General features: G+C 36.1%; 1 protein-coding gene across 7 annotated transcripts in view; it reads left to right on the top strand.

Annotated features, from left to right (window-relative positions):
• Window positions 1–24,909, top strand: part of LOC136025184 (cyclic AMP-responsive element-binding protein 3-like protein 2) — a 60,443-nt gene that overhangs the window by 16,343 nt on the left and 19,191 nt on the right. For 2 of the 7 annotated variants that reach the window (XM_065700976.1, XM_065700969.1), the window contains exon 2: window positions 24,509–24,629. In XM_065700976.1, coding sequence (XP_065557048.1) covers window positions 24,509–24,629 — 121 coding nt within the window. Of the gene's footprint in view, window positions 1–3,884; window positions 3,976–8,343; window positions 8,451–8,484; window positions 8,732–8,800; window positions 8,912–18,114; window positions 18,264–24,508; window positions 24,630–24,909 lie in introns of those variants that run through there. The other 5 variants (XM_065700973.1, XM_065700975.1, XM_065700971.1 and 2 more) reach the window with 5 other exon arrangements.

The raw sequence follows: 24,909 nt of genomic DNA, 5'->3' as shown, positions 1-24,909 counted from the left end.
AGTAGTAGTAGTAGTAGTAGTAGTAGTAGTAGTAGTAGTAGTAGTAGTAGTAGTAGTAGTAGTAGTAGTAGTAGTAGTAGTAGTAGTAGTAGTAGTAGTAGTAGTAGTAGTAGTAGTAGTAGTAGTAGTAGTAGTAGTAGTAGTAGTAGTAGTAGTAGTAGTAGTAGTAGTAGTAGTAGTAGTAGTAGTAGTAGTAGTAGTAGTAGTAGTAGTAGTAGTAGTAGTAGTAGTAGTAGTAGTAGTAGTAGTAGTAGTAGTAGTAGTAGTAGTAGTAGTAGTAGTAGTAGTAGTAGTAGTAGTAGTAGTAGTAGTAGTAGTAGTAGTAGTAGTAGTAGTAGTAGTAGTAGTAGTAGTAGTAGTAGTAGTAGTAGTAGTAGTAGTAGTAGTAGTAGTAGTAGTAGTAGTAGTAGTAGTAGTAGTAGTAGTAGTAGTAGTAGTAGTAGTAGTAGTAGTAGTAGTAGTAGTAGTAGTAGTAGTAGTAGTAGTAGTAGTAGTAGTAGTAGTAGTAGTAGTAGTAGTAGTAGTAGTAGTAGTAGTAGTAGTAGTAGTAGTAGTAGTAGTAGTAGTAGTAGTAGTAGTAGTAGTAGTAGTAGTAGTAGTAGTAGTAGTAGTAGTAGTAGTAGTAGTAGTAGTAGTAGTAGTAGTAGTAGTAGTAGTAGTAGTAGTAGTAGTAGTAGTAGTAGTAGTAGTAGTAGTAGTAGTAGTAGTAGTAGTAGTAGTAGTAGTAGTAGTAGTAGTAGTAGTAGTAGTAGTAGTAGTAGTAGTAGTAGTAGTAGTAGTAGTAGTAGTAGTAGTAGTAGTAGTAGTAGTAGTAGTAGTAGTAGTAGTAGTAGTAGTAGTAGTAGTAGTAGTAGTAGTAGTAGTAGTAGTAGTAGTAGTAGTAGTAGTAGTAGTAGTAGTAGTAGTAGTAGTAGTAGTAGTAGTAGTAGTAGTAGTAGTAGTAGTAGTAGTAGTAGTAGTAGTAGTAGTAGTAGTAGTAGTAGTAGTAGTAGTAGTAGTAGTAGTAGTAGTAGTAGTAGTAGTAGTAGTAGTAGTAGTAGTAGTAGTAGTAGTAGTAGTAGTAGTAGTAGTAGTAGTAGTAGTAGTAGTAGTAGTAGTAGTAGTAGTAGTAGTAGTAGTAGTAGTAGTAGTAGTAGTAGTAGTAGTAGTAGTAGTAGTAGTAGTAGTAGTAGTAGTAGTAGTAGTAGTAGTAGTAGTAGTAGTAGTAGTAGTAGTAGTAGTAGTAGTAGTAGTAGTAGTAGTAGTAGTAGTAGTAGTAGTAGTAGTAGTAGTAGTAGTAGTAGTAGTAGTAGTAGTAGTAGTAGTAGTAGTAGTAGTAGTAGTAGTAGTAGTAGTAGTAGTAGTAGTAGTAGTAGTAGTAGTAGTAGTAGTAGTAGTAGTAGTAGTAGTAGTAGTAGTAGTAGTAGTAGTAGTAGTAGTAGTAGTAGTAGTAGTAGTAGTAGTAGTAGTAGTAGTAGTAGTAGTAGTAGTAGTAGTAGTAGTAGTAGTAGTAGTAGTAGTAGTAGACAGGTTTAATAGCAAAAACTTGACAGCTATCGCTGATTTGTGTTTCTTTACAACATATACAAAATCAATCTACACTTGTAAATATAAATCAAACTATAAATATTAACTCTTATTATACATTTTGACGAAAACCGGGAAGAAAGAATTACCATATCGGTTTGTTCTTGCTTTAATGGGAACTAACTTATCTTGCTTTCTCGTTTTTGATGGTAGAGGTTGATCAGGTAGAATGTCACGGTGCTGATATCCAGAACGCAAGTACTTTCCGAAACTCATTATCAGAGTTTCGTACCGGTTTTGGAGTGACGGCAGTCCTAGCACTTCCAGAACCTTTTCGTAGGAGATGTCATGGCGGCCCAAGATGATCGATACTGCTCGCTTCTGAACCGATTCAAGCTCCTGACAAAGATACACTGTTCTAAGTGCTGAGGGCACCCAAACAGGGCACGCATATTCCAGAATGGGGCGGACATACGCTATGTATGCATACTTAATACTCTCTGTGTTTGCACTGAACCTACGCATACCGTTTAAAGTCTGTAGATTAGCGTTTGTACTTTTAACCACGTTTTCAATATGTGCGGCAAAGCTGAAGTCATTGGAAAAAGTAACTCCACGGATCTTGATACTGTTTGTTAGAAGGAATAGAACATTTGGCTCCATAACATCACTTTTTAGCGGGTTAAAGCGCGCTATGTTTGACTTGTTCACATTAATCTAAAGATTTAGCTCCGCGCACTCTTTTGTGAAAACACTGAAAAAAATTTGAACTGAATTGTGGCGTCACAACTGCGTTTTGTACTAAATATTTCAGGATAAATGACAGGTCATCCACGAACTTGTAGCGGTCGTCATAGTCAGTTAAGAGGAAGTTAATTACAGACAAGAATACAATAGCTGCAAGCTTAGTGCCCTGAGGGGCTCCACAGGTGGATGAAGACCATTTGGAATTGGTGTCACCTTCCTAGAGAGCAAACACACGATGCACCCTCTGACTGAGAAAGTCCAACACGAGTGTAAGAGTCTTTTTCTTAGCCCCCATTAGCTTGAGATTAAGGGCAGCTACAATGTGATTGATTAAATCAAATACCTTTCGGAAATCTATGGCACCAAGGTCTACAAAACTTTGACCTTTTCCGACCCACTTAAGGAGAATATCGTACATCCGCACTAGGTACACTGAGGTATTACAGTCTTTCAGTCCGCCGTATTGTCTCTGGTCGATAGATCTCTTGATTTGATCAAGTAAGACCCTCATGATAAAGGTCTCGGCCACTTTTGCCAGGCATGGTGTTTGCGAAATATGTGTAAGTTCGTTACAGCTCTTAGGGTTAGTAACCTTCGGAATTATTCTAACGTAAGCTTTCTTCCAAACAGCTGAAGACCATTTGGAATTGGTGTCACCTTCCTAGAGAGCAAACACACGATGCACCCTCTGACTGAGAAAGTCCAACACGAGTGTAAGAGTCTTTTTCTTAGCCCCCATTAGCTTGAGATTAAGGGCAGCTACAATGTGATTGATTAAATCAAATACCTTTCGGAAATCTATGGCACCAAGGTCTATAAAACTTTGACCTTTTCCGACCCACTTAAGGAGACTATCGTACATCCGCACTAGGTACACTGAGGTATTACAGTCTTTCAGTCCGCCGTATTGTCTCTGGTCGATAGATCTCTTGATTTGATCAAGTAAGACCCTCATGATAAAAGTCTCGGCCACTTTTGCCAGGCATGGTGTTTGCGAAATATGTGTAAGTTCGTTACAGCTCTTAAGGTTAGTAACCTTCGGAATTATTCTAACGTAAGCTTTCTTCCAAACAGCTGAAAAGATCCCTATACGAAAGCAAAGGTTTATCAGCACTGAGAGTGATTTCGCAATGAAAGGGGCGTATTCTCGAATCAATTTGGGTGGAAGTTCGTCTGGATAAGCTGAACAGTTTACTTTCACCTTCATCAGGGTCTTATAGGTTGTCGCCTCATCGAAAACAACTTCACCTTCATCTGCGCAGGAGTTAAGTATTTCAGACTTCTTGGCTTGTGTGGGAGAAGGAAATGAGGTCCAGATGCGGGTGAAATATTGATTAACCTCATCAGCAGTTGTGTAAGTTCCGTCAGGGTGGCTTATTTTTATGCTGTTATGAATGGACTTTCCAGTGATTGGCTTGACCGCTCTGTGCCATTTCCTGGGATTATTGTGCCTAAGACTGTCCGAAAGTAGACTGTCGCACTTCTCGTGAGAGAGGTAATGTGATTTCGTATTTTTTTCGCATTTTGCAAATCTCCTTCTTGGAAAAGCTTGCACTTTTTTCGGATTGGTTTCTTGATTTTGGGGGTTATCCAGGGCTTATCACTTTCACATCTAGTTAAAGTCTTTTCAGGTAAAAACTCGAGGTATTTGGCATGGAGAACTTCGTTGAACAGTTGGCATTTTTTATCGAGGTTTTCGTCTCCATAGACTTCTGGAAAAGGGTAAGTAGCTATCCATTGACCATAGGTGCAAATTGCTGAATCAGTAAGCGGACGGAACTTGACACGCTTAATTTTAGGCTTGTGTATTGAAGCTGCAGCTGACCAGAGCACAACGTTATGATCAGAACAGGCAAGCAGCCCAAGGGATCTAGGGGTTTGGTAATATGTCTCACAGTTGGTCAGGATTAAATCAAGTATGTTGCCAGATTCATGTGTTGGAAAATTTATAACCTGCTTGAGGGAAAGGCATGATGCTAGCCAGTTTTTCTTGGTTTGGTTAAAGTCCCCAGCCAGAACAATAGCAGGGTTTCCATAAAAAGCACGAAGGTGGTCGAAAGTCTTTTGGAGGTATGTGACAAGATCACGGCGGTTTTTAGCACTTTCAGCGTAGTAGATTGAAGCAAAGATGATGCATGAGTAAGCACGCGGCATGGCTGGTGGTTTGCACCAAACCCACACAGCCTCATGTTCAGTGCTTTCGAGTTCACATAGCTCCTTCATTAGTATATGAATACTATTTCATAGTATATGAATAGACATTCGATTCAGCCGGTAGAAAAACTTTATAGAGTAGATAAGCACAATAAAGTGAATAGCACTACATACAAGAACGAAATTGGAGTGAATAGGGTAGGGAGTGATTTTGGCAGCTGGTTTGGCGTTAGATCAGAATTTAAGAAGTGTTGTGTCCTATCCCCGCTTACATGCATTATTTTGATAGGCTTTGTCCTAAGGAACGTGGTAAAGGCTATGGGAAAACATGGAATCAAATGGGAAGGTATACTACTACTAATAATAATAACTCACTGCAACACCAAGCCGCCTGAGGCCAACACAGCTACGCACGCTCCTTCTCCAAACTAAATCTATTCAAAGCCTCCCTATTTACACCCTCCCAGGAAGTTCCGATTTCCTTTAAGTCTTTATTTATGACATCCTTCTAATCCAGACAAGGACGACCTGCTTTCCGTGTAGCCCCAGACGGTTGGCCAGAAAGAAAAATCTCCGGTAATCTGTCATCCTTCATCCACAGAACGTCGCCTAGCCATCTAAACCTTGGTCTATTCTAATCTTGGTTTGCAGACTTACTTTCTATTCTTCTAAACTTTTTTCAACTGTGAAAAAACACCCTGAGCCTTGATACTGCTCCTAAACTTATATTATACGGATAATTTCTGGGTCCTAGATAAAAAATATTATCCAAGTGAATGAATTTTTGGAGTTTGAGAGTTCAGGGTGTAAGAATTTGCTTGAAAATTAACGTTAAGAAGACTAAGACGCTTAAACAAGGAAGATATGATGCTGGAAGGTGATGAGACGATGCTGGGTATCGACTAGGTGAACAGCTGCATTTACCAGGGTATTATTATTAGTAAAAATGGTGGATGCAGTAAAGATCTAAAAAGAAGAATAGCCAAGGTTGGGCTTTTTAGTATCCTATAGATATGGGGGTGTATCACAAGCCAGATTATTTCATTACAGTTACTCCCATTCCATCTTTTAGTTATTTAGCATCATCTTCTCGACTTCCAGCAGCACCTCTTCCTTGTTCACCTCTTCCAAACCTCCAAAAATTTGTTCACTTGAATAATATTTTTATCTGGGACACTGAAATTATCCATATAGTCTAAGTCAAGGAGCAGTATATCTTCCCATTGGATTCCATGTTCTCCAATAGCCTTACCACGTTCCTTAGGATGAAGTCCATCAAAATAATGTATGTAATCGGGGATAGTACAGAAAACAGCTTAAATCCTAATCCAACACCACCCGCTACTACACTCATTTCCTACTTCATCCACTTCAACATTGTTCTTGCACACAATGCTAATCACTTTAGTGTGCTTATCTATACAGAGTAGAAGGGGTTTGTACAAGAATTATCTGAGTGATAGATCATGTGAAAACAAAAGGAATGTAAAGAAAATGGAGAAAGCATTAAAAGATGAGCTAAAGAGATGTGAAGTGGAGGCCATGGATAAAATTGCTGAGGATCTAGAAGATGAAGCTAGAAGGCATAATAGTAAAATATTATACTGGTATGTTAATAGATTGAAAAGGAGTAGTCAATCCAGACTAGTCCCCGTTAAAGATAGGAATTGGGCCACAATTAGCGATAAGGAAAGAGTTAAAGAGAGATGGGTGGAACATTTTAAGAATGTGCTAAACCGAGATACAATTGCAAGAAAAGATATAAATTAAAATGAAAAAGTTTGTGATACCATGGATGTGAAGGAAGATATTTTTTTTGTGAGGAAGACTTAGCGACAGTACTAAAAGGATTAAAAAACAATAAGGCCCCATGTGCTGATAGTTTGATAAATGATTTTCTTAAATATTGTGGCTCTGAGGTTAGAAATAAGCTACTGAAGATTATGAATATGATTTTTGAAAAAGGGGAAGTACCCAATGATTTTAGAAAAACCTTAATTAAACCACTGCATAAGAAAGGTGACAAGAGTGAGTGTCGTAATTATCGAGGCATTAGTCTTGTCTCTGTAGGTAGCAAATTACTTAGTTATATGATAGTTTTTAGACTGAAAGATGCTGTAGACAAAGTTTTAAGAGAAGGACAGTGCGGTTTTAGAAAAGGTAGAGAATGTGTCGACCAAGTTTTCACTCTTAGGTTAATAATTTAGAAGTCCCTTCGTTGTCAAACACCTTTGACGCTCAGTTTTATCGATTATGAGCAAGCGTTCGATTCTGTTGATAGAAGAGCTTTAGTAAAGTCTTATTCTTAAAGGTATACCAGACAAATACATTAAAGTGATTTGTGCATTAAAGTGCACAAATCATTAAAGTGCACAAATTAAAGTGAACAAATACATTAAAGTGATGTACGAGAATAATACTGCTGCAGTTAAGGTAGGAAATGAGGTTAGCAACTGTTTTTTTTTTATTATTAAATCTTGAGTTAAGCAGGGTTGTGCTCTATCCCCCTTTATACGGATTGTTTTGATGGGTTTCGTCTTAAGGAGCACAGGAAAGGCAATTGGAGACCACGGAATCAAATGGGGAGGAAAAATCGTCTGGACTTAGATTATATTGATGATTTAAGCATATTAGATAAAAGTGTGAGCAAAATGAATAAATTTTTAGAGGTCTTGCGAGTTTAGGGTACTAGAATAGGTTTCTTAATTAATGTTAAGAAGACTAAGTCACTAAGGCTTGGAAATAGTGAATACGAAAAGGTGACGTTGGGTAACGAAAAGACTGATCAGGTGGGAAGCTTCACTTACCTTGGTAGTATTAAAAAGTAAAGACGGTGGGAGCAGCAAAGATGTTAAAAGTAGAATAGCTAAGGCTCAGGGTGTTTTTTCACAGTTAAAAAAGGTTTGGAAGAATAGGAAGATAATTCTGCAAACCAAGATTAGAATATTGGAAGCAACAGTGATGACAATGGTAAAATATGGCTCTGAAGCATGGGCGCTCCGAAAAGTGGACGATAATTTACTAGATGTTTTCCAGAGAAATTGCCTCCGGATTGCTCTGGGCACCCGGCTGACTGACTGTATTTCAAACAGTAGGTTGTACGAAAAATGTGGTTCAATCCCACTTTCTAGGGCTATAATGAAAGAAAGGTTGAGATGGCTAGGTAACATTCTGCGGATGAAGGATGACAGATCGCCGAAGGTTGTCCTTTTTGGCCAACCAACTGGGGCTACACGGAAAGCAGGTCATCCTCGGCTGGGGCGGGAGGATGGCATAATTGAAGATTACAAGGAAATGGGAACTTCCTGGGAAGGTGTAAAGAGGGAGGCTTGAATAGATTAGGTTGGAGGAGGATCTTGCGTAGCTGTGTTGGCCTCAGGTGGCTTGGTGCTGCAGTGAGTTATTATTATTATTAGTAGTAGTAGTAATAGTAGTAGTAGTAGTACTCTATAAGGTTTTTCTACTAGCTGAATCGAATGTCTATTCGTAACCTATGAAACTTAGGATTAAACAGGTTTAACTATTCAGGAACATGATCCACTCCCCTTCCCAAAACCACGCTGTTCTTCTTTTGAAACTTTATCTACAGCCTTATTTTAACAAATACTGTCATACTAAGGAACTTTTATTCCTAGATAAATCAAGTTAATGTCTATATGAATAATGTCTATATTCCGAAATCTATAACAGCTTAAATTACTCGGGAAGAGATCCAGCAACCCACGCTCATGAGCCTCTATGATTAGTAAGGAATTCCTGGGAAACCCTGTGAAGCAAGAGTGCTGCATATGAAGAAGCAACGTTTAGCAAGAGTCTAGCATAATTTTATATTTATTAAATAAGTCTAGGCCATCCCATGCCTTGAGGTGCATTAGACTAGAATTACATTAAAGCATGCCAATTAATCCTAAGTCAGTGGCGAAAGACCCTCCTGTGATCCTTCTACCATAGCAGTTTGATTTTCTGAGAAGTCACTAAATGTGGTTCTCAGCCGACGATTTTTCTAAAGACCAGGTGGTTCGTAGCGCCAACTATTATGCTAGGTAAATCAATTTCAGTGTAAGATTTGTTTTGGATTCAGCAATCTTCGTTAGTATTGTCAAAGACATAGAATACGAAACAATAGACAAGTTTTATGAATTGCTGACAACTTTTGCAAAGTTTTCAATTAAAGGACAGCCTTCTGTATCCTTTGTGATTTAAGGTGCATCCACATCTGAAAATTGACATGGCAACCTTTGGATATTTTAAACAATCTGATAAAGAACACCAAACAGAACCCATTCATATTGGATTAATGTTTGATGTAACGTCGTTACTATCGGTAGTGTAATTATATATATATATATATATATATATATATATATATATATATATATATATATATATATATATATATATATATATATATACAATCAATATACTACTATTATACAAATATATATATATACAAAATCAATTACTACTATTTACTTATTAAGTCTACTTATTAAGACGACAACTGGTAAGTGTTTTAATGCATGATTTTCACTTTTTTTGTGGCAACCTCATTATCAAATTGACAAACTGAATAGTAAGCTGGATTATTCCATCTTTCCGAAATGTGACTTTTGTAAAAGCTTCTTACCAATATGATATTTCAAATATCGTTCGGTAATTTCGTTTTTCCAATTTTTATATCCAGGTCATGAAACTATTAAGACAAAATATGATTTTCTTTCTTAATTTTTTACATGGTAAAAGAAGGGTTTTAACCTATTGAGCATTCAATAAATTTAGCTTCAACGCATCTGGTTTCGCAAAAACAAATTAAAAGCATTGGCTTAAATGTTTACTTTTTCATTTTTTACTCGTCACCAGCAAATAGAAAATTTTCAAAAAAATAATTTTATACTTAGCATAAATAAGGAAAAGCTTATGATGTTGCAAGTTCAAAACTTTAGTTTTGCCCATTTTTTTTTTTTTATTTACCTGCTGCCGATTTAAGTTTACTCCAGGGAAGTAGTAAGGGTTTAACCTCTTTGGTTCTTACAGCGAATGTAGATCTCCAGGTGGATTGATTAATATGGTATTACATTTTGGAAAGTAGCATAAAATCTTTGCCTGGGGCCAAATAGATTGGTTCTTTGGTTTACCTGGAGCTAGAACCAAGAAAATATGAGCTGAAGTGGTGTTTTATAGTCTATGCCAGAGAGGACTATTTTAACCTCTTCTGGCAAGCTTTTGTTGCTTTATGCCGTGTTTTGCTTTGAACGGGTAGTTCTCTACAAGCAGGCAGCCGGCACTTTCAAATTGAGATTGCATTAAAATCTAAAAGTGATGACGAGGTGCAGAAATTCCGTGGCATCAATGAAAAAGGTCCTTATTTGAAGGTCATTCTACTTTTATTTAGATGCTTATTGACATTTACTTACCTCAAGTATGTTTGGGTTGACCCTCCGAAATTTTTTGTCTTCTTCATTATTGAAGTATATATGGTTCTGACTTGTGTAGACCATTGTAAATAGGACTTGTTATGTATTTTCCCACATCTCCATTTATTCTGATTCCCTTAAAGACATTTTTTCCAGACATTTAATATCCATGAATTACCTGAAACTTAGCAAAAATACAATGAAATTATCAATTTGTTTGACCAAACATTATAGTATGGCGTGAAAGATCAAATAGTTGTTCCACGACTGCTAAATTTTCTGGTCTTTTATTACCATCTAGGAAAGAATATATTGCTGTTTTGTATCGTTGGAGGGTATTTACAAAGTTTTGTTGCGTCCTGCCCAAGAAACAATTGCCACAAAAACAATGTATTCTAAGCACACCCTTTGACAGTGGTAAGTCTGTGACCTGTATTAACCTGCATCTGATTTTAATTAAATAAAAAAAAACAGTCTTTTTAGCTGAAAGTAAGGAGCGACATTAAAACTTAAAACGAACAAAAACTACTTCGTGTATGAAAGGGGCTGCTTTCATATACGACCCTTTCATATCAACGCCCTGCTTTCATATCAACGCCCCGCTCTTTACGCTAAAGTTTGACTCTTTCTCTCAACTCTGCTCTTTAAAACAGTAAAACACTTTAGCGTAAAGAGCTTTAGCGTAAATAAACTATGGCCCAATGGTACGATATCGGGGTTTTATATTTATATATCACAAAAACTCTCGATATAGTTTGGCGTAGGTGCTGTTGAAAAAAAGCCAAGCGTACGGAATTCCTAGTCGTCGTGTTAAGGTTCTTGGAAGTTTTCTAAGAAATTAGACTCTCCGTGTGTTTCTTGACGGGTTTACCTCAAGTGTTTTTCTAGTAAAGGGTGGGGTTTCCTCATGACAGTATTCTTAGACCAACATTTTCCCTAGTGTGTATAAGAGACGCAGAAGACAATGCAATTAACGCCCTACAAAATTTTCCTGACCATATTAAGGCCCATGGAGCAACTCCTGGACAGCAAAAACACCCCTGAAACGTCCTCAAAAATTCTACTTACATCGATTCTAGAATTTCACAGTAAAAGTGACGCCATAACACGTCCCATGACACATATAAAGGGTAGACTATTGGAGTTAATAACACCTCAAGACGTTATTACGTGCACTTGGGTGTTACTTAATACTGTAGTACACCTGTAGATTATGCAATGGTATAGTACACCAGTTCATTATATAATGGGGATTGCTTGTTTACTTACGCAAATGTTTTCGTAATGATTTATTCTGGTTGTTACCTAATAAGAGAGTTCAGCGGCAAGAGTTCAGCGGCTGCTAGTCAAGCGGGAAAACTCTGGTTGTAAAAAATTGATCTTGGCCCAATATTTTACGTATTAAGACAACGTAATCTTGTGTGACATGTTTTGGTTCCGGTTGGGATCTTCATAATCAAACAAACACAGGTTTTTAAGGTCAACGACACAGGACTTGTTGGATTTTTTGGATCGTTCACATCATAAGTGAAATAGATTCCAGTGCGTTAAAATCATGGATAGTATTCCTGGCATATTCCTTAGTAATGAATGATTTTACTCTATCGGATATTGAAAACCCTAGCAATGGTGAAGTGAAACCTAGAGCGCCTTATGTAGCAGCAAAAATTAAAAGAAGTTTTCAGCTAACCTTAGAACGGAATTAGATGTTTCAAGATATGTAATATCATTATGCGAATTCAAGATGGAAGAACAGGTATGCTTTGCTGCAAAAGTTAATATAATGCATATACAAAGATTACAAGACGGCTTAAATATATTAGTGAAATATATTGAAGACACTGATCTGAAACAATCTATAAAAAGGAGTGAGTCTGTTACATTTTTTGTTGGATATTTTAACAGCGTGAAGAAATCTCATTCTTTGTTAGTCTACAATCGGTCAATATAAAAATGGTACTGAGAGTGCCAAGATAAAAATGGCTGGATTTGAGTTACAAAAATAATGCGGAACCTAGTACCTTTAGAAAAATGTTTTTTTTCTACATCACAATTTTCTAGAGTTATCTCTTCATAGGAATATATCCTCTCTAGGAATGCTTAACGATATAATGGAAATAATTCTCCATTTTTCGGACTATTTCATTGAACTTTTGCATCGTGGGCCAGGTGTATTTACTTAATTTATTGATATATTAATGGAAACAAAACATAAACATTTTGTCAATTTTCTTTTAAGCACTAGTTAGAAATTCGTTTAAGACGGCCATTTTATATGGCAAGAACAAATGAGTCGAACGATTTTGTCACGTCACTCGATTACTCATCCTCCTAAAAAATATTTCTTTTATCTATTGCAAGTCAGTTTCTTTTTGGCAGTGAGAGAGTCAACATTGAAAAATATTTTATAAATGGCCGTTATGTTTGTATACATTGGGCAGCTGGTCATCCGTGAGAATTGTACTATTGTAGATTATGCAATCTATGAAAATTGAGGAGAGGATATGCAGTGCAAATTAAAGATTGTAATTCCTGTCTTGAAGTTGTTTGTGACTCTCAAACTAGATTTTTCCTATGCTCCAATTGTCACTATGATAATTGTGATCAATGGGAAAATACTTACCCTGATGTAATTGGAAAAAACCCTAAACGTGATTTCACTTTGATTTTAAGAGACTTGTATCGTTGCATTTTAAATTGTTTTGGGAGGAAGAACCCAGTCTAAACTTCAATTGCTAGAACAATAAAACAGTCAGGTTCTTAGGACATCGCTGTGAAGATACCGGCTACTACGATTATAAACATGTTTACTTTTTTTGGCTGTTAGAGAAATCGATTCTTCATATGAGGATACCTTGTGTGACATTGCTTCAAATAAGCAAATTGAAACACATGAACTTTTAATATGAATTAAAATAGTATTATTTACTTTAAAATGCATCATAATATAAATGAAATTACATTATATTGTAGAAAATGTGACCCTAGTTTTGCATACCAGGATGAATACAAGCTGTATCTTGATGAGCTCCCACCACTCATCACTACCGATAGTTACCTATACATGGAAGAGAAATCTAGAAAAAGCAGGCTCTTTTGTATATGCAAGTTTTATTAATAAGCAAATTCAAAATTTTTTTGAAGTTATTTCATTTTTAGGGCACTGAAATTGATATTGATAAGTCGTTCAGTCGAGCATATTCTGTATAAAGGCTGAGAAGTTCACTTTAGCTATGTCCACGACATCGAAAAATAAACTATAATAGGGGACGAAAACCACATCTCTTGGCTGATAAATCTTGTACTCGCTTCTGATTTTGGATAATGGATTTTTCACTTTGCTCAAGAATTTTTTTTTGTGAGGCATATATAATACATGCAGTAGGCCAAGAGAATCAAAAATTTGATGTATAGCCTGTTTGAAAGATGTATAGCCAATTTCCTGTTTTTCTAGTCGATGGACTACTATAAACAACGATAATGATATTGCTAACACTGTTAATATAGTCAAGGAAATCAGAGGGTATGCAGTAGGAACTTAATTGGATGTTTAGGGGTCCGAATTGAACACATTGATAATTTTTTCTCTTCGTGAAACTTGTTCATTGACTTTTCTCATCGTTGATCTGATTTTCTTCATGGAAAATGTTTCATGCTGCTTTTTGTTCGCGAAACTTGTTGTGTGTTGATTTTGGCCGTCATGAAACTGATTTTGTTCATGGAACTTGTTGCATATTTATATTTTTCCATGAAATTTGTTTCATGTTGATTTTTCTCTTCGTGAGGCTTATACATTTGTTTTTCTCCTTGTGAAACTGATTTTGTTTATGGAAGTTGTGGCACGCTGTTTTTTGTTCCTGTGTGCACGAGCGGATTTTTTTTCGTGAAACTTTTTGCATGTTTGCTTCTCACTTCATGAGACTTGTACATTGATTATTATCCTCATGAGACTGATTTTGTTCAAGGACCTTGCTGCATGCTGATTTTATTCGTGGAACTGGTTGTGTGCTGATTTTTGTTCTTGAAACTTGTTGCATATTGTTTTTTCTTCTTCGTGAAAATTGTCCATTAATTTTTCATGGAATTTGTTGTACGGTGATTTCTGTTCTTGCAACTTGTTGCGCAGTAATTTTGTTTTGTTCATGACGCTTGTTCTATGTTGATTTTTCTCTTGCTGCAAGTTAATTTTTTTACTAAACTTGTGCATCGATTTTTCTCCTCGTTAAACTGGTTTTCTTCCTGGAACGTATTACATGCTGATTTCTGTTGGTGGAGCTTGTTAAGTGCTGTTTTTATGCCTTAGACTTGTTGCATGTTGATGTTTCTTTTCGTGAAACTTACACACTGATTTTTCCCCACGTGAAACTGATTTCGTTCATGGAACTTGTTGCGCGCTGAGGTTTGTTCGTGAAACTTACTGCATGTGGTTTTTATCTTCGTGAAACTTGTACATTGAATTTCATCCTCGGGAACTTGATTTTGTTCATGGAATTTGCTGCATGCTTTTTCTTGTTCATGGAGCTTGTTGTATGCCAATTTTTGTTCTAGGAACTTGTTGCATGTTAATTTTTAATTTCGTGAAAAACTGTACATAGATTTTTCTCTTCGTGAAACTGATTTTGTTCGTGGAACGTTTTGCGTGCTGATTTAGGTTTGTGGAACTTATTGCGTGCTGATTTTTGTTCGTAATACTTGTTGCATGTTGAATTTTTTCTTCGTTTATACATAAATTTTTCTCCTCGTGAAAACTGATTTTGTTCAAGTAACATATTGTGTGATGAACTTCGTTCATGGAAGTTGTTGCGTCCATTTTTGTTCTAGAAAGTTGTTGCATGTTTTTTTCTCTCCGTGAAGCTTTTACATTGATTTTTCTCCTTATGAGATTGATTTTCTTCATAAAAATGGATTTTCTCTTCGTGTAACTTGTAGGCTACATCGATTTATCTGCTCCTGAAACGGATTTTGTTCATGGATCTTGTTGTGTGCTGATTTTTGTTAGTAAGAAATTGTTGTATGTTAATTTTTTCCTCGTGAAACTGATTTTGTTCATGAAACATGTTGTATGCTCACATTGTTCATGAAACTTGTTGCATGCTGATTTTTGTTCATGAAACTTAATGCAGTCGATTTTTCTCTTCGTGAAACTTTTACACTGATTCATTTCTTCGCGAACTGATTTTGCTTATAGAACTTGCTACTTTCTGATTTTTTTCATAGTACTTGCTGATTTTTGCTCTTGAAACTTGTTGTATGTTTATTTTTGTCTTCGTGAAACTTGTACATCGATTTTATCCTCGTGAATTGATTTGGTTCATGCAACATATTGCATTTTGACTTTGTTTTAGTAGAACTTGCTACGTGGTAATTTTGTTTTGTTTGTGAAACTTGTCGCATGTGGATTTTTCACTTTGTGAGACTTGTACATTGATCTTTCTCCAAGTGAAACTGATATCGTTCATAAGACTTCTTGGATGCTGAATTTTTTTCTTCATGAAACTTGTATATTGAATTTTTTTCTCCATGTGAAACTGATTTTGTTCATGGAATTTGTTGCTTGTTGAATTTTGTTCGTGGAATTTATTGCGTGCTGATTTTTGTTCGTGAAAACTTTTGTATATTGATTTTGTTTTTCTTCGTGAAACTTGTATATTGATTTTGCTCCTCGTAAAAGTGATTTTCTTCATGGGATTTGTTGCGTGCTTATTTTGTTCTTGGAGCTTGTCAAGTGCTGATTTTTGTTCCTATAGCTTGTTGCAAGATGATATTTCTCTTCGAGAAACATGTACATTGTTTTTTCTCCTTGTGAAACTGATTTTGTTCTTGGAACTTGTTGCATGCTGATTGTTTTTCGTGAAATTTGTCGAGTGCTGATTTTATTTAGTGAAACTTGTTGCATGTTGATTTTTCTCTTCGTGAAACTTGAACGTTGGTTTTTCTTCCGTGAAACCGATTTTGTTCATGAAGCTTGTTGCCTGCTGATTTTTTTTGCTCCTGTTGTAACAGGGCTGCAATGGAATTGGATGCTAGGGCCTATTGGAAGTGGTTGCTAGACCCTCCAACGGTTAGATTAGGGGCCGAATTAAATTGTGTTAGGCCCTACTGGAATTGGATTCTCGGGCCTCGGTTGAATTGGATGCTAGGGCCCCCTGGAGGTTAGGTTAGAGGCCCGGTGAAATTAGATGCTAGGGCATCCATTGGGATTGCTTGCTTGTGTCCCGTTAGAATTGGATTCTAGGAATCCGTCGGAATCGCTCACTAGGGGCTGGCGTCTTGAAAGTCTCCCACTAGTGGGCCTTGAAGATTTAAAAAAAGAAACTCTTGCGTAACAGAACCTGTATCTTTTGAAAAACATTCACTATGATGTAACAAGCAAATCCTATTGTGTAAATGTCATGAAAATGTACACTATAGTATTGCCCAGGTGTGCGTAATAACGTCTTGACGGACCAGTAGCTCTAATAGTTTACCCTCTATCTGGCTCCTTAAAACCATGGAGGCATCACTACTTACGGCAACTCTTTGCCATAGATTGTACCATCTTTGCGCTACTAGTCCCACCTGAGGATATCACTTGAAAGTTAGTTACGAGACGTTCATTGACTTCCAGGCTTATTTAGTTTTGATTTTGAAGCCTGGAAAAAAAGAAACAATTTTCAGGATGGTAAGCTCAGAAGAGCTATTGTTGAGGTATTCCAAGGAGCAGTGAATTCCTTGGATAGAGAATGGATGCGAAACAGCCTTTAACCATCCTTAGCAATGGGAGTGTTGCTCCGGCAGAGGTATCAGCATAGACAGGGTTTGAACAAGGTGCGGCGAGTGCGAAGGTAAAGAGGGAGAGAGTAATAATCTCTAACTTTTTTCTATTTTCTGGCTTTTGGAACATTCCGCAATGTTTGGTACTTTCATAACAAGATTAAAAAACTGTCAAAATTGCCCATTCTCTAGGTTTTGAAAGTTACATTTTGCCACCACCCCTCCTAAACTGTTGTAAAATAAAAACCCTATTTTTGAGCGGGGCTTTGACATGACTCCTCCAAACAATCAGTTAGTAAACTAAAAATGACAAAAACAGAGTACCATATTTTCCACCACCACCCAGAATAATCAAACACACATATAATCACGACTCCTGTCGTTATTTATACATTTATTATATCCGCTTTAAATTAAGTCTCAAGCGTAGCACCTTTAAAATAGCATTGCTGATTAACAATTTGATATAGGCTAATCATATTTTTTTTCATTATTTTTTTTTCTTCACTCTGAGATGGAAATCACAATTGCGAAATCAATGTTTGAGAAAAAGCTGTATGTCTTGTCTACTCGACCTACAAAAAAAGATGTCACCTTTTTTGTTTCCAAATTTTTCCCAATTCGGGGAAAAAATATGCAAAAGAAATCGATAAAAAAAAGTTGGTTAAAACTATTCAGTTAAAAACGACGAGGCTTTTCGTTGTAATAAATCACATACAAGTCCCAAAAGTTTTATGGAGTATTAATATTTTTGTCTAGAAATACCATTGTACAATTACAGAAATATTTGTTTTATATAACAGAGTAAAATCAAACGCAAGATTCTCTTAATGTCTCTCAAACCTATAAATATTTTATTTTCAAGATATTTACATGCTTTCAGCTTTTATTTAAATAAGTTATGTCTCTTTTCTCGCTTGGGGATACTCAAAAGTCAAGCTTCTTGACAAAACATTTTTTGATATGATATGTTTGGTATGATCACTAATTGACCCTACTAAGGAGAAGGTATCTTTTAATATTTAGGACAAGCATGTATGGCAAGGAGTACCATCTTGCGGGGGACAAAGCTCACACAAAAAAGATTAAACACAATCACGTGAATTATGAGGAAAGTATGAGAAATTATATAGGAGGATCTGTAAAACACTGAGATTGTGAAGGGGGAGGAGATAATGAACCGTAGTCACGCCACTCTCTTTGGTATTTGTAATATTTAGGAAAAAATATAGCACTTGATGGGAAAACCGGATTTTAGACCTTTCTTCTTGGTTAAGCGAAAGACTGCGGACGCCTACGCAACTACCGTAATATAATCACTTTTTAAGTTTATAATTTATATTCGACTCATGAAATTTCAGCATCCTTAACATCTAAATTTAAAAAAAAATTACAACAAACTGGGTCTGTCTGGTCTGACCGCTTTTAGAAATAACAGGTTAGCCTAGTAGCTATTAAACAGGAAGGGTCAGGAAGGTCATACACGTGGAGAGACTATACACTGGAGCACAGTGACTTTAAGGGATCTAAAGACTCTTGTACTACATAGCGTTATTTGTAACATTCTTTTAGACAGTATACCTCTAGGATATGACCTTTAATATTGATAAGGAAATGACAATTAATTATAATCAGTTCAACAAAGGGAATGAGCTGTATGAGCTCAACAATTATCCTGGACTTCAATCGGTGAGAAGACAGTCATATTCCTGATAAGAGTTCTGAAAAAAAAAATTGGTCTATGAAAATTTCATTTAACTTTCAAGCAAGCTAACTTAAAATTTAATTCATTGGTTGATTACTTCTTTTTAGTTTTTCATCTACAGGCCTATTCTTTTTTAGTTATTCAATCACTAAAGCTTTCACCTATTGTTGAGAGTGATATGAAGGTAGGCAGTTTTCCTAAGGATCCTCGCAAGGTATCTCTAACAGGTATGTAAAAAAATACGATTAACTATGAAAAACTTTGCGAATATTGGCCTTAAAATGCTTATTTTGTTGTATTAGCTTCATTAAAATTTCCTTTTAAAGAAATATACTTAAGACATTATTAGTAGAAGTTTTTATATAGGGAAAGAAGCTGGCACCCTGTCAATCATTCTTTACTATTTCCACTCTTTCATTCTTTACACTTTCTATCACTTTTTTCATTCTTCACGCTAATTTCTTAGATCGTTATACAGTTTAGCAAATAAACCATGCCGATAATTCATATATTTCATTTGTCAGTTATTTAAAATAAGAGATCTCAGTTATGGTTATTTAAAATAAGAGATCTCTAAATATGAAATTTCATTGAGATCCGATCATTCCTTCGTAAGTTAAAAATACCTCATTTTTTCTAATTTTTCCGAATTAACCCTACCTCCAAAAAAACTTCCTCCAAACAGAGCAGATTCATACGGGTTAGGTCAATCACGTATCTAGGACTTCTGCTGATTTTTACCACCAAGTTTCATCCCGATTCCTCCACTCTAAGTGTTATCCAAGATTTTAGGTTCGCCCCCTCCAACTCCCCCCAACGTCACTGCATCTGGTCAGGATTTAGAATAAGAGCTCTGAGACACAATATCCTTCCAAACATCAAATGTCATTAAAACCCCATCATCCGTTCGTAAGTTAAAAATACTTCATTTATCTATTTTTTCCGAATTAACCGGCCCTACTCCCCCCAGATGATAAAATCAGGAAAACAATTATTTCTAATTTAATCTGATCTGGTCCCTGATACACCTGCCAAATTTCATCATCCTAGCTTACCTGGAAGTGCCTAAAGTAGCAGAACTGGGACAGACCGACAGACAGACCGACCGACAGAATTTGCGATAGCTATATGTCACTTGGTTAATACCAAGGGCCATAAAAAGTGATTTTCCTTGTTGTTCAAGGAGGGGAACTTAAATTTGCCTATGAAAGGCTTTCGACCATGCTGATTCCAATGGTACAATTTTCATTTGGTCTTACGTCATTTCAAGGTGTTTTAGGCTTTTTTGAAATAACCATAAATTTCTTTTTGGAATAAACTTTAATTTTTAAGACGGACCGACATAATAGTTACCATTCGTGAATCAGTGTGTAATGGCAATGTTTTTCACCAGGTGGTTTTTATCTAAACGCGTTTTTTACACTTTTGGTTACCATGGGCTGTGGTTAGCTTTTTACTAGGTTGTAGCTACCGCTGCAACCATTATTGTGAGCTTTTTATACCATTCCAATCGCTCTTGAGCTTGAGCAGACGTTCTTAAGCCGTTTGGGACAAAAAGTCAAACTTTCAAACAGTTCGTGGTAACGAACTGTAATAAGGAGCGACCCGGCTCAATAGTAACCAAAACTCTAAAAATTGGAATTTTGATACCAATAGCTACATCAAAAGAATTGCATTTTAATGATGGTTTTAAATATATAAGTTTCATCACGTTTAGTCTTACCCATCAAAAGTTGAAAGCCTGAGAAAATTTGCATTATTTTAGAAAATAGGGGGAAACGCCCCCTAAAAGTCATAGAATCTTAACGAAAATCACACCATCAGATTCAGCGTATCAAAGAACCCTACTGTAGAAGTTTCGAGCTCCTATCTACAAAAATGTGGAATTTTGCATTTTTTGCCAGAAGGCAGATCACGGATGCGTATTTATTTGTTTTTTTGTTTTGTTTTTTTTTTTTCCTCAGGGGTGATCGTATCGACCCAGTTGTCCTAGAATGTTGCAAGAGGGCTCATTCTAACGGAAATGAAAAGTTCTAGTGCCCTTTTTAAATGACCAAAAAAATTGGAGGGCACCTAGGCCCCCTCCTACGCTAATTATTTTCCCAAAGTCAACGGATCAAAATTCTGAGATAGCCATTTTATTCAAAGTAGTCGAAAAACCTTATAACTATGTCTTTGGGGACGACTTACTCCACCACAGTCCCCGTGGGAGGGGCAACAAGTTACAAACTTTGACCTGTGCTTACATATAGTAATGGTTATTGGGAAGTATACAGGCGTTTTCAGGAGGATTTTTTTGGTTTGGGGGAGGGGTTGAGAAGAGGGGGGTATGCTGGGGGAACTTTCCTTCGAGAATTTGTAATGGGAGAAGAAAATTTCCATGAAGGGAGAGCAGGATTTACTAGCATTATTTAAAAAAAAAAACAATTAAAAAATAAAAGTGAAAAAGCTTTTTCAGCTGGAAGTAAGGAACAGCAATAAAACTTAAAACAAACAGAAATTATTACCCATATGAGGGGCTCACCTCCTTCTAATACCTCGCTCTTTACGCTAAAGTATTTTCAGTAATTTCAACTACTTATTCTACGGCTTTTGTGATTCAGGGGGTCATTCTTAATGAATTGGGATAAAATTTAAGCTTTAGTGTAAAGAGCGAGGTACTGACGATGGGGCGAATCCCCTCATATATGTAATAAAAACATGAGAATACAAAAGTTCTTTACGTAAGCTAATTTATAAGCTACGTAAATCTTTTACCAATAAAAAGATTCGTAAAAAATTACAAATTCTAGTTGCCTTTTTAATTAACCAAAAAATCGGGGGGCATCTAGGCTTCGTCCCCCGCTCTTTTTTTCTCAAAATCATTCGATCAAGATTATGAGAAAGCCATTGAGCCAAAAAAAAAAAAAAAAAATGCAAATTTCGTTTTGATTATTCCTCTGCGGAGAGCCAAAATCAAAACATGCATCGATTCAAAATCGTTCAGAAATTAAATAAAAAAACAAGCTTTTTTAACTGAAAGTAAGGAGCGACATTAAAACTTAAAACGCACAGAAATTACCTCGTATATGAAAGAGGCTGCTTCCTCATCAACGCCCCGCTCTTTACGCTAAAGTTTTCTACTGTTTTAAAAAGAAGAATTGAGAGAAAGAGTCAAGCTTTAGCGTAAAGAGCGGGGCGTTGATGAGGAAGCAGCCTCTTTCATATACGAAGTAATTTCTGTGCGTTTTAAGTTTTAATGTCGCTCCTTACTTTCAGTTAAAAAAGCTTGTTTTTTTTTTATTTAATAGCATAAAGAGAGAAGAGTTAAGTAAGTAGTAGCCCATCCTTCACATAGGGCACAATTCCTTTTCGTTTTAAATTTTAATGTCATTTTAATTTTCATATGAAAAACTAGATTGTTATTTATTCTTAATTAGCGAAGAGGGTAACATCCCCTAAAATCCGTTAGAATTTTGCATAACAATGTTTCGATGAACATCTCATGAACCTGCTTTTTGTATGAGTAAGTCTAATTGTCTAAAATAATCTATCGTATCCACTATAAGAGGAGAGCTTTCATCCCCGAAGCATTCGTATTGTATGCTTAATCCTACAGTCATTCATATGCAAAGACCTACTCAGTGAACTTAAAAGACTGGCTCCCCTTCCAAAGTCCAAAGTTTTCCCGAATTCATGAGCAATCATTATTAATACTATTGAAAAATTATTATTTTTTTATTATTCTACACCCCCACCCCTCTCCTCCCCCCCCAAAAAAAAATCTGGAAACGAATCCAAAGGAGATCAGAGTCTGAATCCAAAGTCATCTAATTATATTTTCAACTCATTAGTAAGGACCGACTCGGCCAAATAGTAACCGAAAACTCTAAGACAATTTGTTTTATTTTTGGTAAGGGGGCAAACACCTCAAAAAGTCAAGCGATATAGGTGAAAATCACACTATCAGATTCAACATATCAGAGAACTCTCCTGTTGATGTTTCAAGCTTCTATCTGCAAGCATGTGTCATTTTGTAGTTTTTTGGCAAAAGGAAGATCACTGATGCGCGTTTACTTGTTGTTGTTGGTTTTTTTTCCCCTAGGATAATTGTGTCAAACCACTGACCTAGAAGATCAGAAGAGGGATCATTTGAACGGAAATTAATAGTTCTAGTTCTCTTTTAAAGTGACCAAAAAGATTAGAAAGCAACTAGCCGTCCCACGCCCCTTTTTTCCCCAAAGACATGTGATAAAAATTTTGATATAGCCATTTGACCTACCATAGTTAAAAGGTTTAATAACTATACCTATGGGGATGATATGACACCCCACAGCCCCAAGGGAAAGGGCTGTAAATTAGGCAACTTGCAACTTGCTAAGTTATGCAATAACAAATACATAAAATATTTGTTATTGGGAAATATACGAGAACTTTCAGTGGGGTATTTTATGGGAGGGTGGGGGTTGCCACAGGGAGAGTCGTACGTGGGGATAAAGTTTCTATGGAGATTTGGAATTTTCCCATGTATGTTCTGAAAGGGGGGAAGGAGATCCCTAGGCTTAGTTTGAAAAACTGTTAGAAATTCAATTTAAAAACGAACAGGATTTTTGACTGAAAGTAAGGAGCAGGATTAAAATTAAGACGAACAGAAATTATTGACGGCATTGTCCCGTCCTTAGCCCTCGCTCTTTACGCTAGAATTTGGCTTTTGGTCCAAATTTTTACGAAAGACTCCGCAAACACAAGGGCCGTTGAATTTGAATGAGAAGTGTTTTTGAAGAACTTTAAGACTTTAGAGTAACGAACAAAGGCAAGGGAAGGGGAATTCCCTTCATATACGGAATAACTTTTGTTCGTTTAACCTTTTAGGTGCTCCTTGCTATCAGTTGGAGAAAATTGTTTTTTTTTTATGTTTAGGAACTACACGTAGTAGGTTACTGCATGCTAATATGGCTTCTGAGACAGGTAAGCTAAATAAACAACCTGTCAATAGTTTTTTAGAACTTTTACCTTATAGCTTTTTGGCTCTGTTCGGGCAAAAATGTTAAAATTTGGAAATTTCTGGTGGCCTGATTTTTTTTGTTGCCTAAAAAGGACACAAGATCTTTAAATGTTCGTTCGAATGAAGACTTTTTAATAATCTATGCCTATGGCCAATGGATAGTCACTTATGTGAAAATCGTTTTAGAGAAAAAAGGTCGCTTTTTTAGATAGGGGCCTTAAGGGTTTTCATGCATATTAATTTCCTTGCATAATTTTCATCAAGCTCACACCTATTCTTCAGAAGTTCTATTCCTATTTCTAATATTTTACTAATTTTCATCCGCTACTAGCAAAGATGAACAGCTTAAAAATTAACACATTCTCCAAATTCAGAATCACCATTATTAAGAGATTTTGTTGTTGAATATATTGTAAGAGAACTTGGCCTTTTGAGGTTTCAGTTTTTGTTGACAAGGGCCGCTCTTTAATTACAGTTTGTTACTACGAGCTGTTTGAACCAACGCTCTCTAATATGAAAGGGAGGTTACTACTTCCTCTTTTAACCCGTATTTTTAGTTTCAGATTATATTCGTTTTTGAGAACGATAGTTATCCTGAATATGTGTACCCCTTCAAATTTTTATGCGAAAGAGTTTAAAGTATCAAAAATCGTATAAACATCGCATCCAGCAGTTTTCAGGTTAGACACTCTAATAATTTTTTTTTTTGGCAATGTTCCTCAGGAAGGCCAGCAGGATATAGAGGGTAGTGTTTCCATGAAACACATTAAGAAATGAGTAAGAATAGCAAAACGAAAAACACTCACCCCTCTCCCGATGATCTTTTACCATTGGTCCGATAGAATAATATTTAGAAAAAAAAAATTAAAATCTTATATGTGATCATTCTTATAAGAAAAAAAATCATATTTTTTGTAGATAAGGGCTGGAAACCATACAAAAGGGTATTCTAATTTGCTGGAATTAGAGTTGTAATATTATCAAGATCGTTTTTCTCCCTTTGGGGGTGTTTTACCCCTTTTTCAAAAATCAGAGAAACACTCTCATGCTCTTAGCTTCCCATGAGTAACTGTAAACTTAATGAATTTTAAATAAACAGAATTGATATAAAAAAGCCGATTATTTGGATGTCTATACTGTTGTCATAAATCCTTTTTTAAAGTTCCGGTTACTATTAGCTTGAGTCACTCCTACACTTTTTGTTATTACAAACTGTTTAACAGCCAATAGACACATTTTTTGTAGATGGATGAGAATATGGCAGCAATAAGTGGAGGTGATGGAGATTTAACTTCTTTTCTAAATGAGCCGCAGTTCAGTGGTGACGTTTCCAAAAACCTAGTAGTTGCATCAAAAAGCAAGCCAGGTACGTTTAGTTCACTAATACAGACGTTTCTAAAATAATGTATTCATCTTATTTATGTAACCAGATTTATGACAAGACCGCTTCAGGCCAACACAGTTATGCACTAGGTTAATCGAAGGTCTCCACCATTAAAAAAAGACTGGCCTACCAAAAAGAATTTGGGACTGCTGGATAGGATTCGATGTCTGAAAAGAAAAAAGAATGACACTTACTCCATAGAGAAAAGGGCCCGGAACCCTTAAGCCTACTCCTACTGTCAATATCAACGGTTAGTTGTTTT

Source organism: Artemia franciscana, chromosome 3, assembly GCF_032884065.1.
Source record: "Artemia franciscana chromosome 3, ASM3288406v1, whole genome shotgun sequence".
NCBI classification, from domain to species: Eukaryota; Metazoa; Arthropoda; class Branchiopoda; order Anostraca; family Artemiidae; genus Artemia; species Artemia franciscana.
Note: the sequence above shows the minus strand (reverse complement) of the source record. Positions and strands in the feature narration are given on the sequence as shown.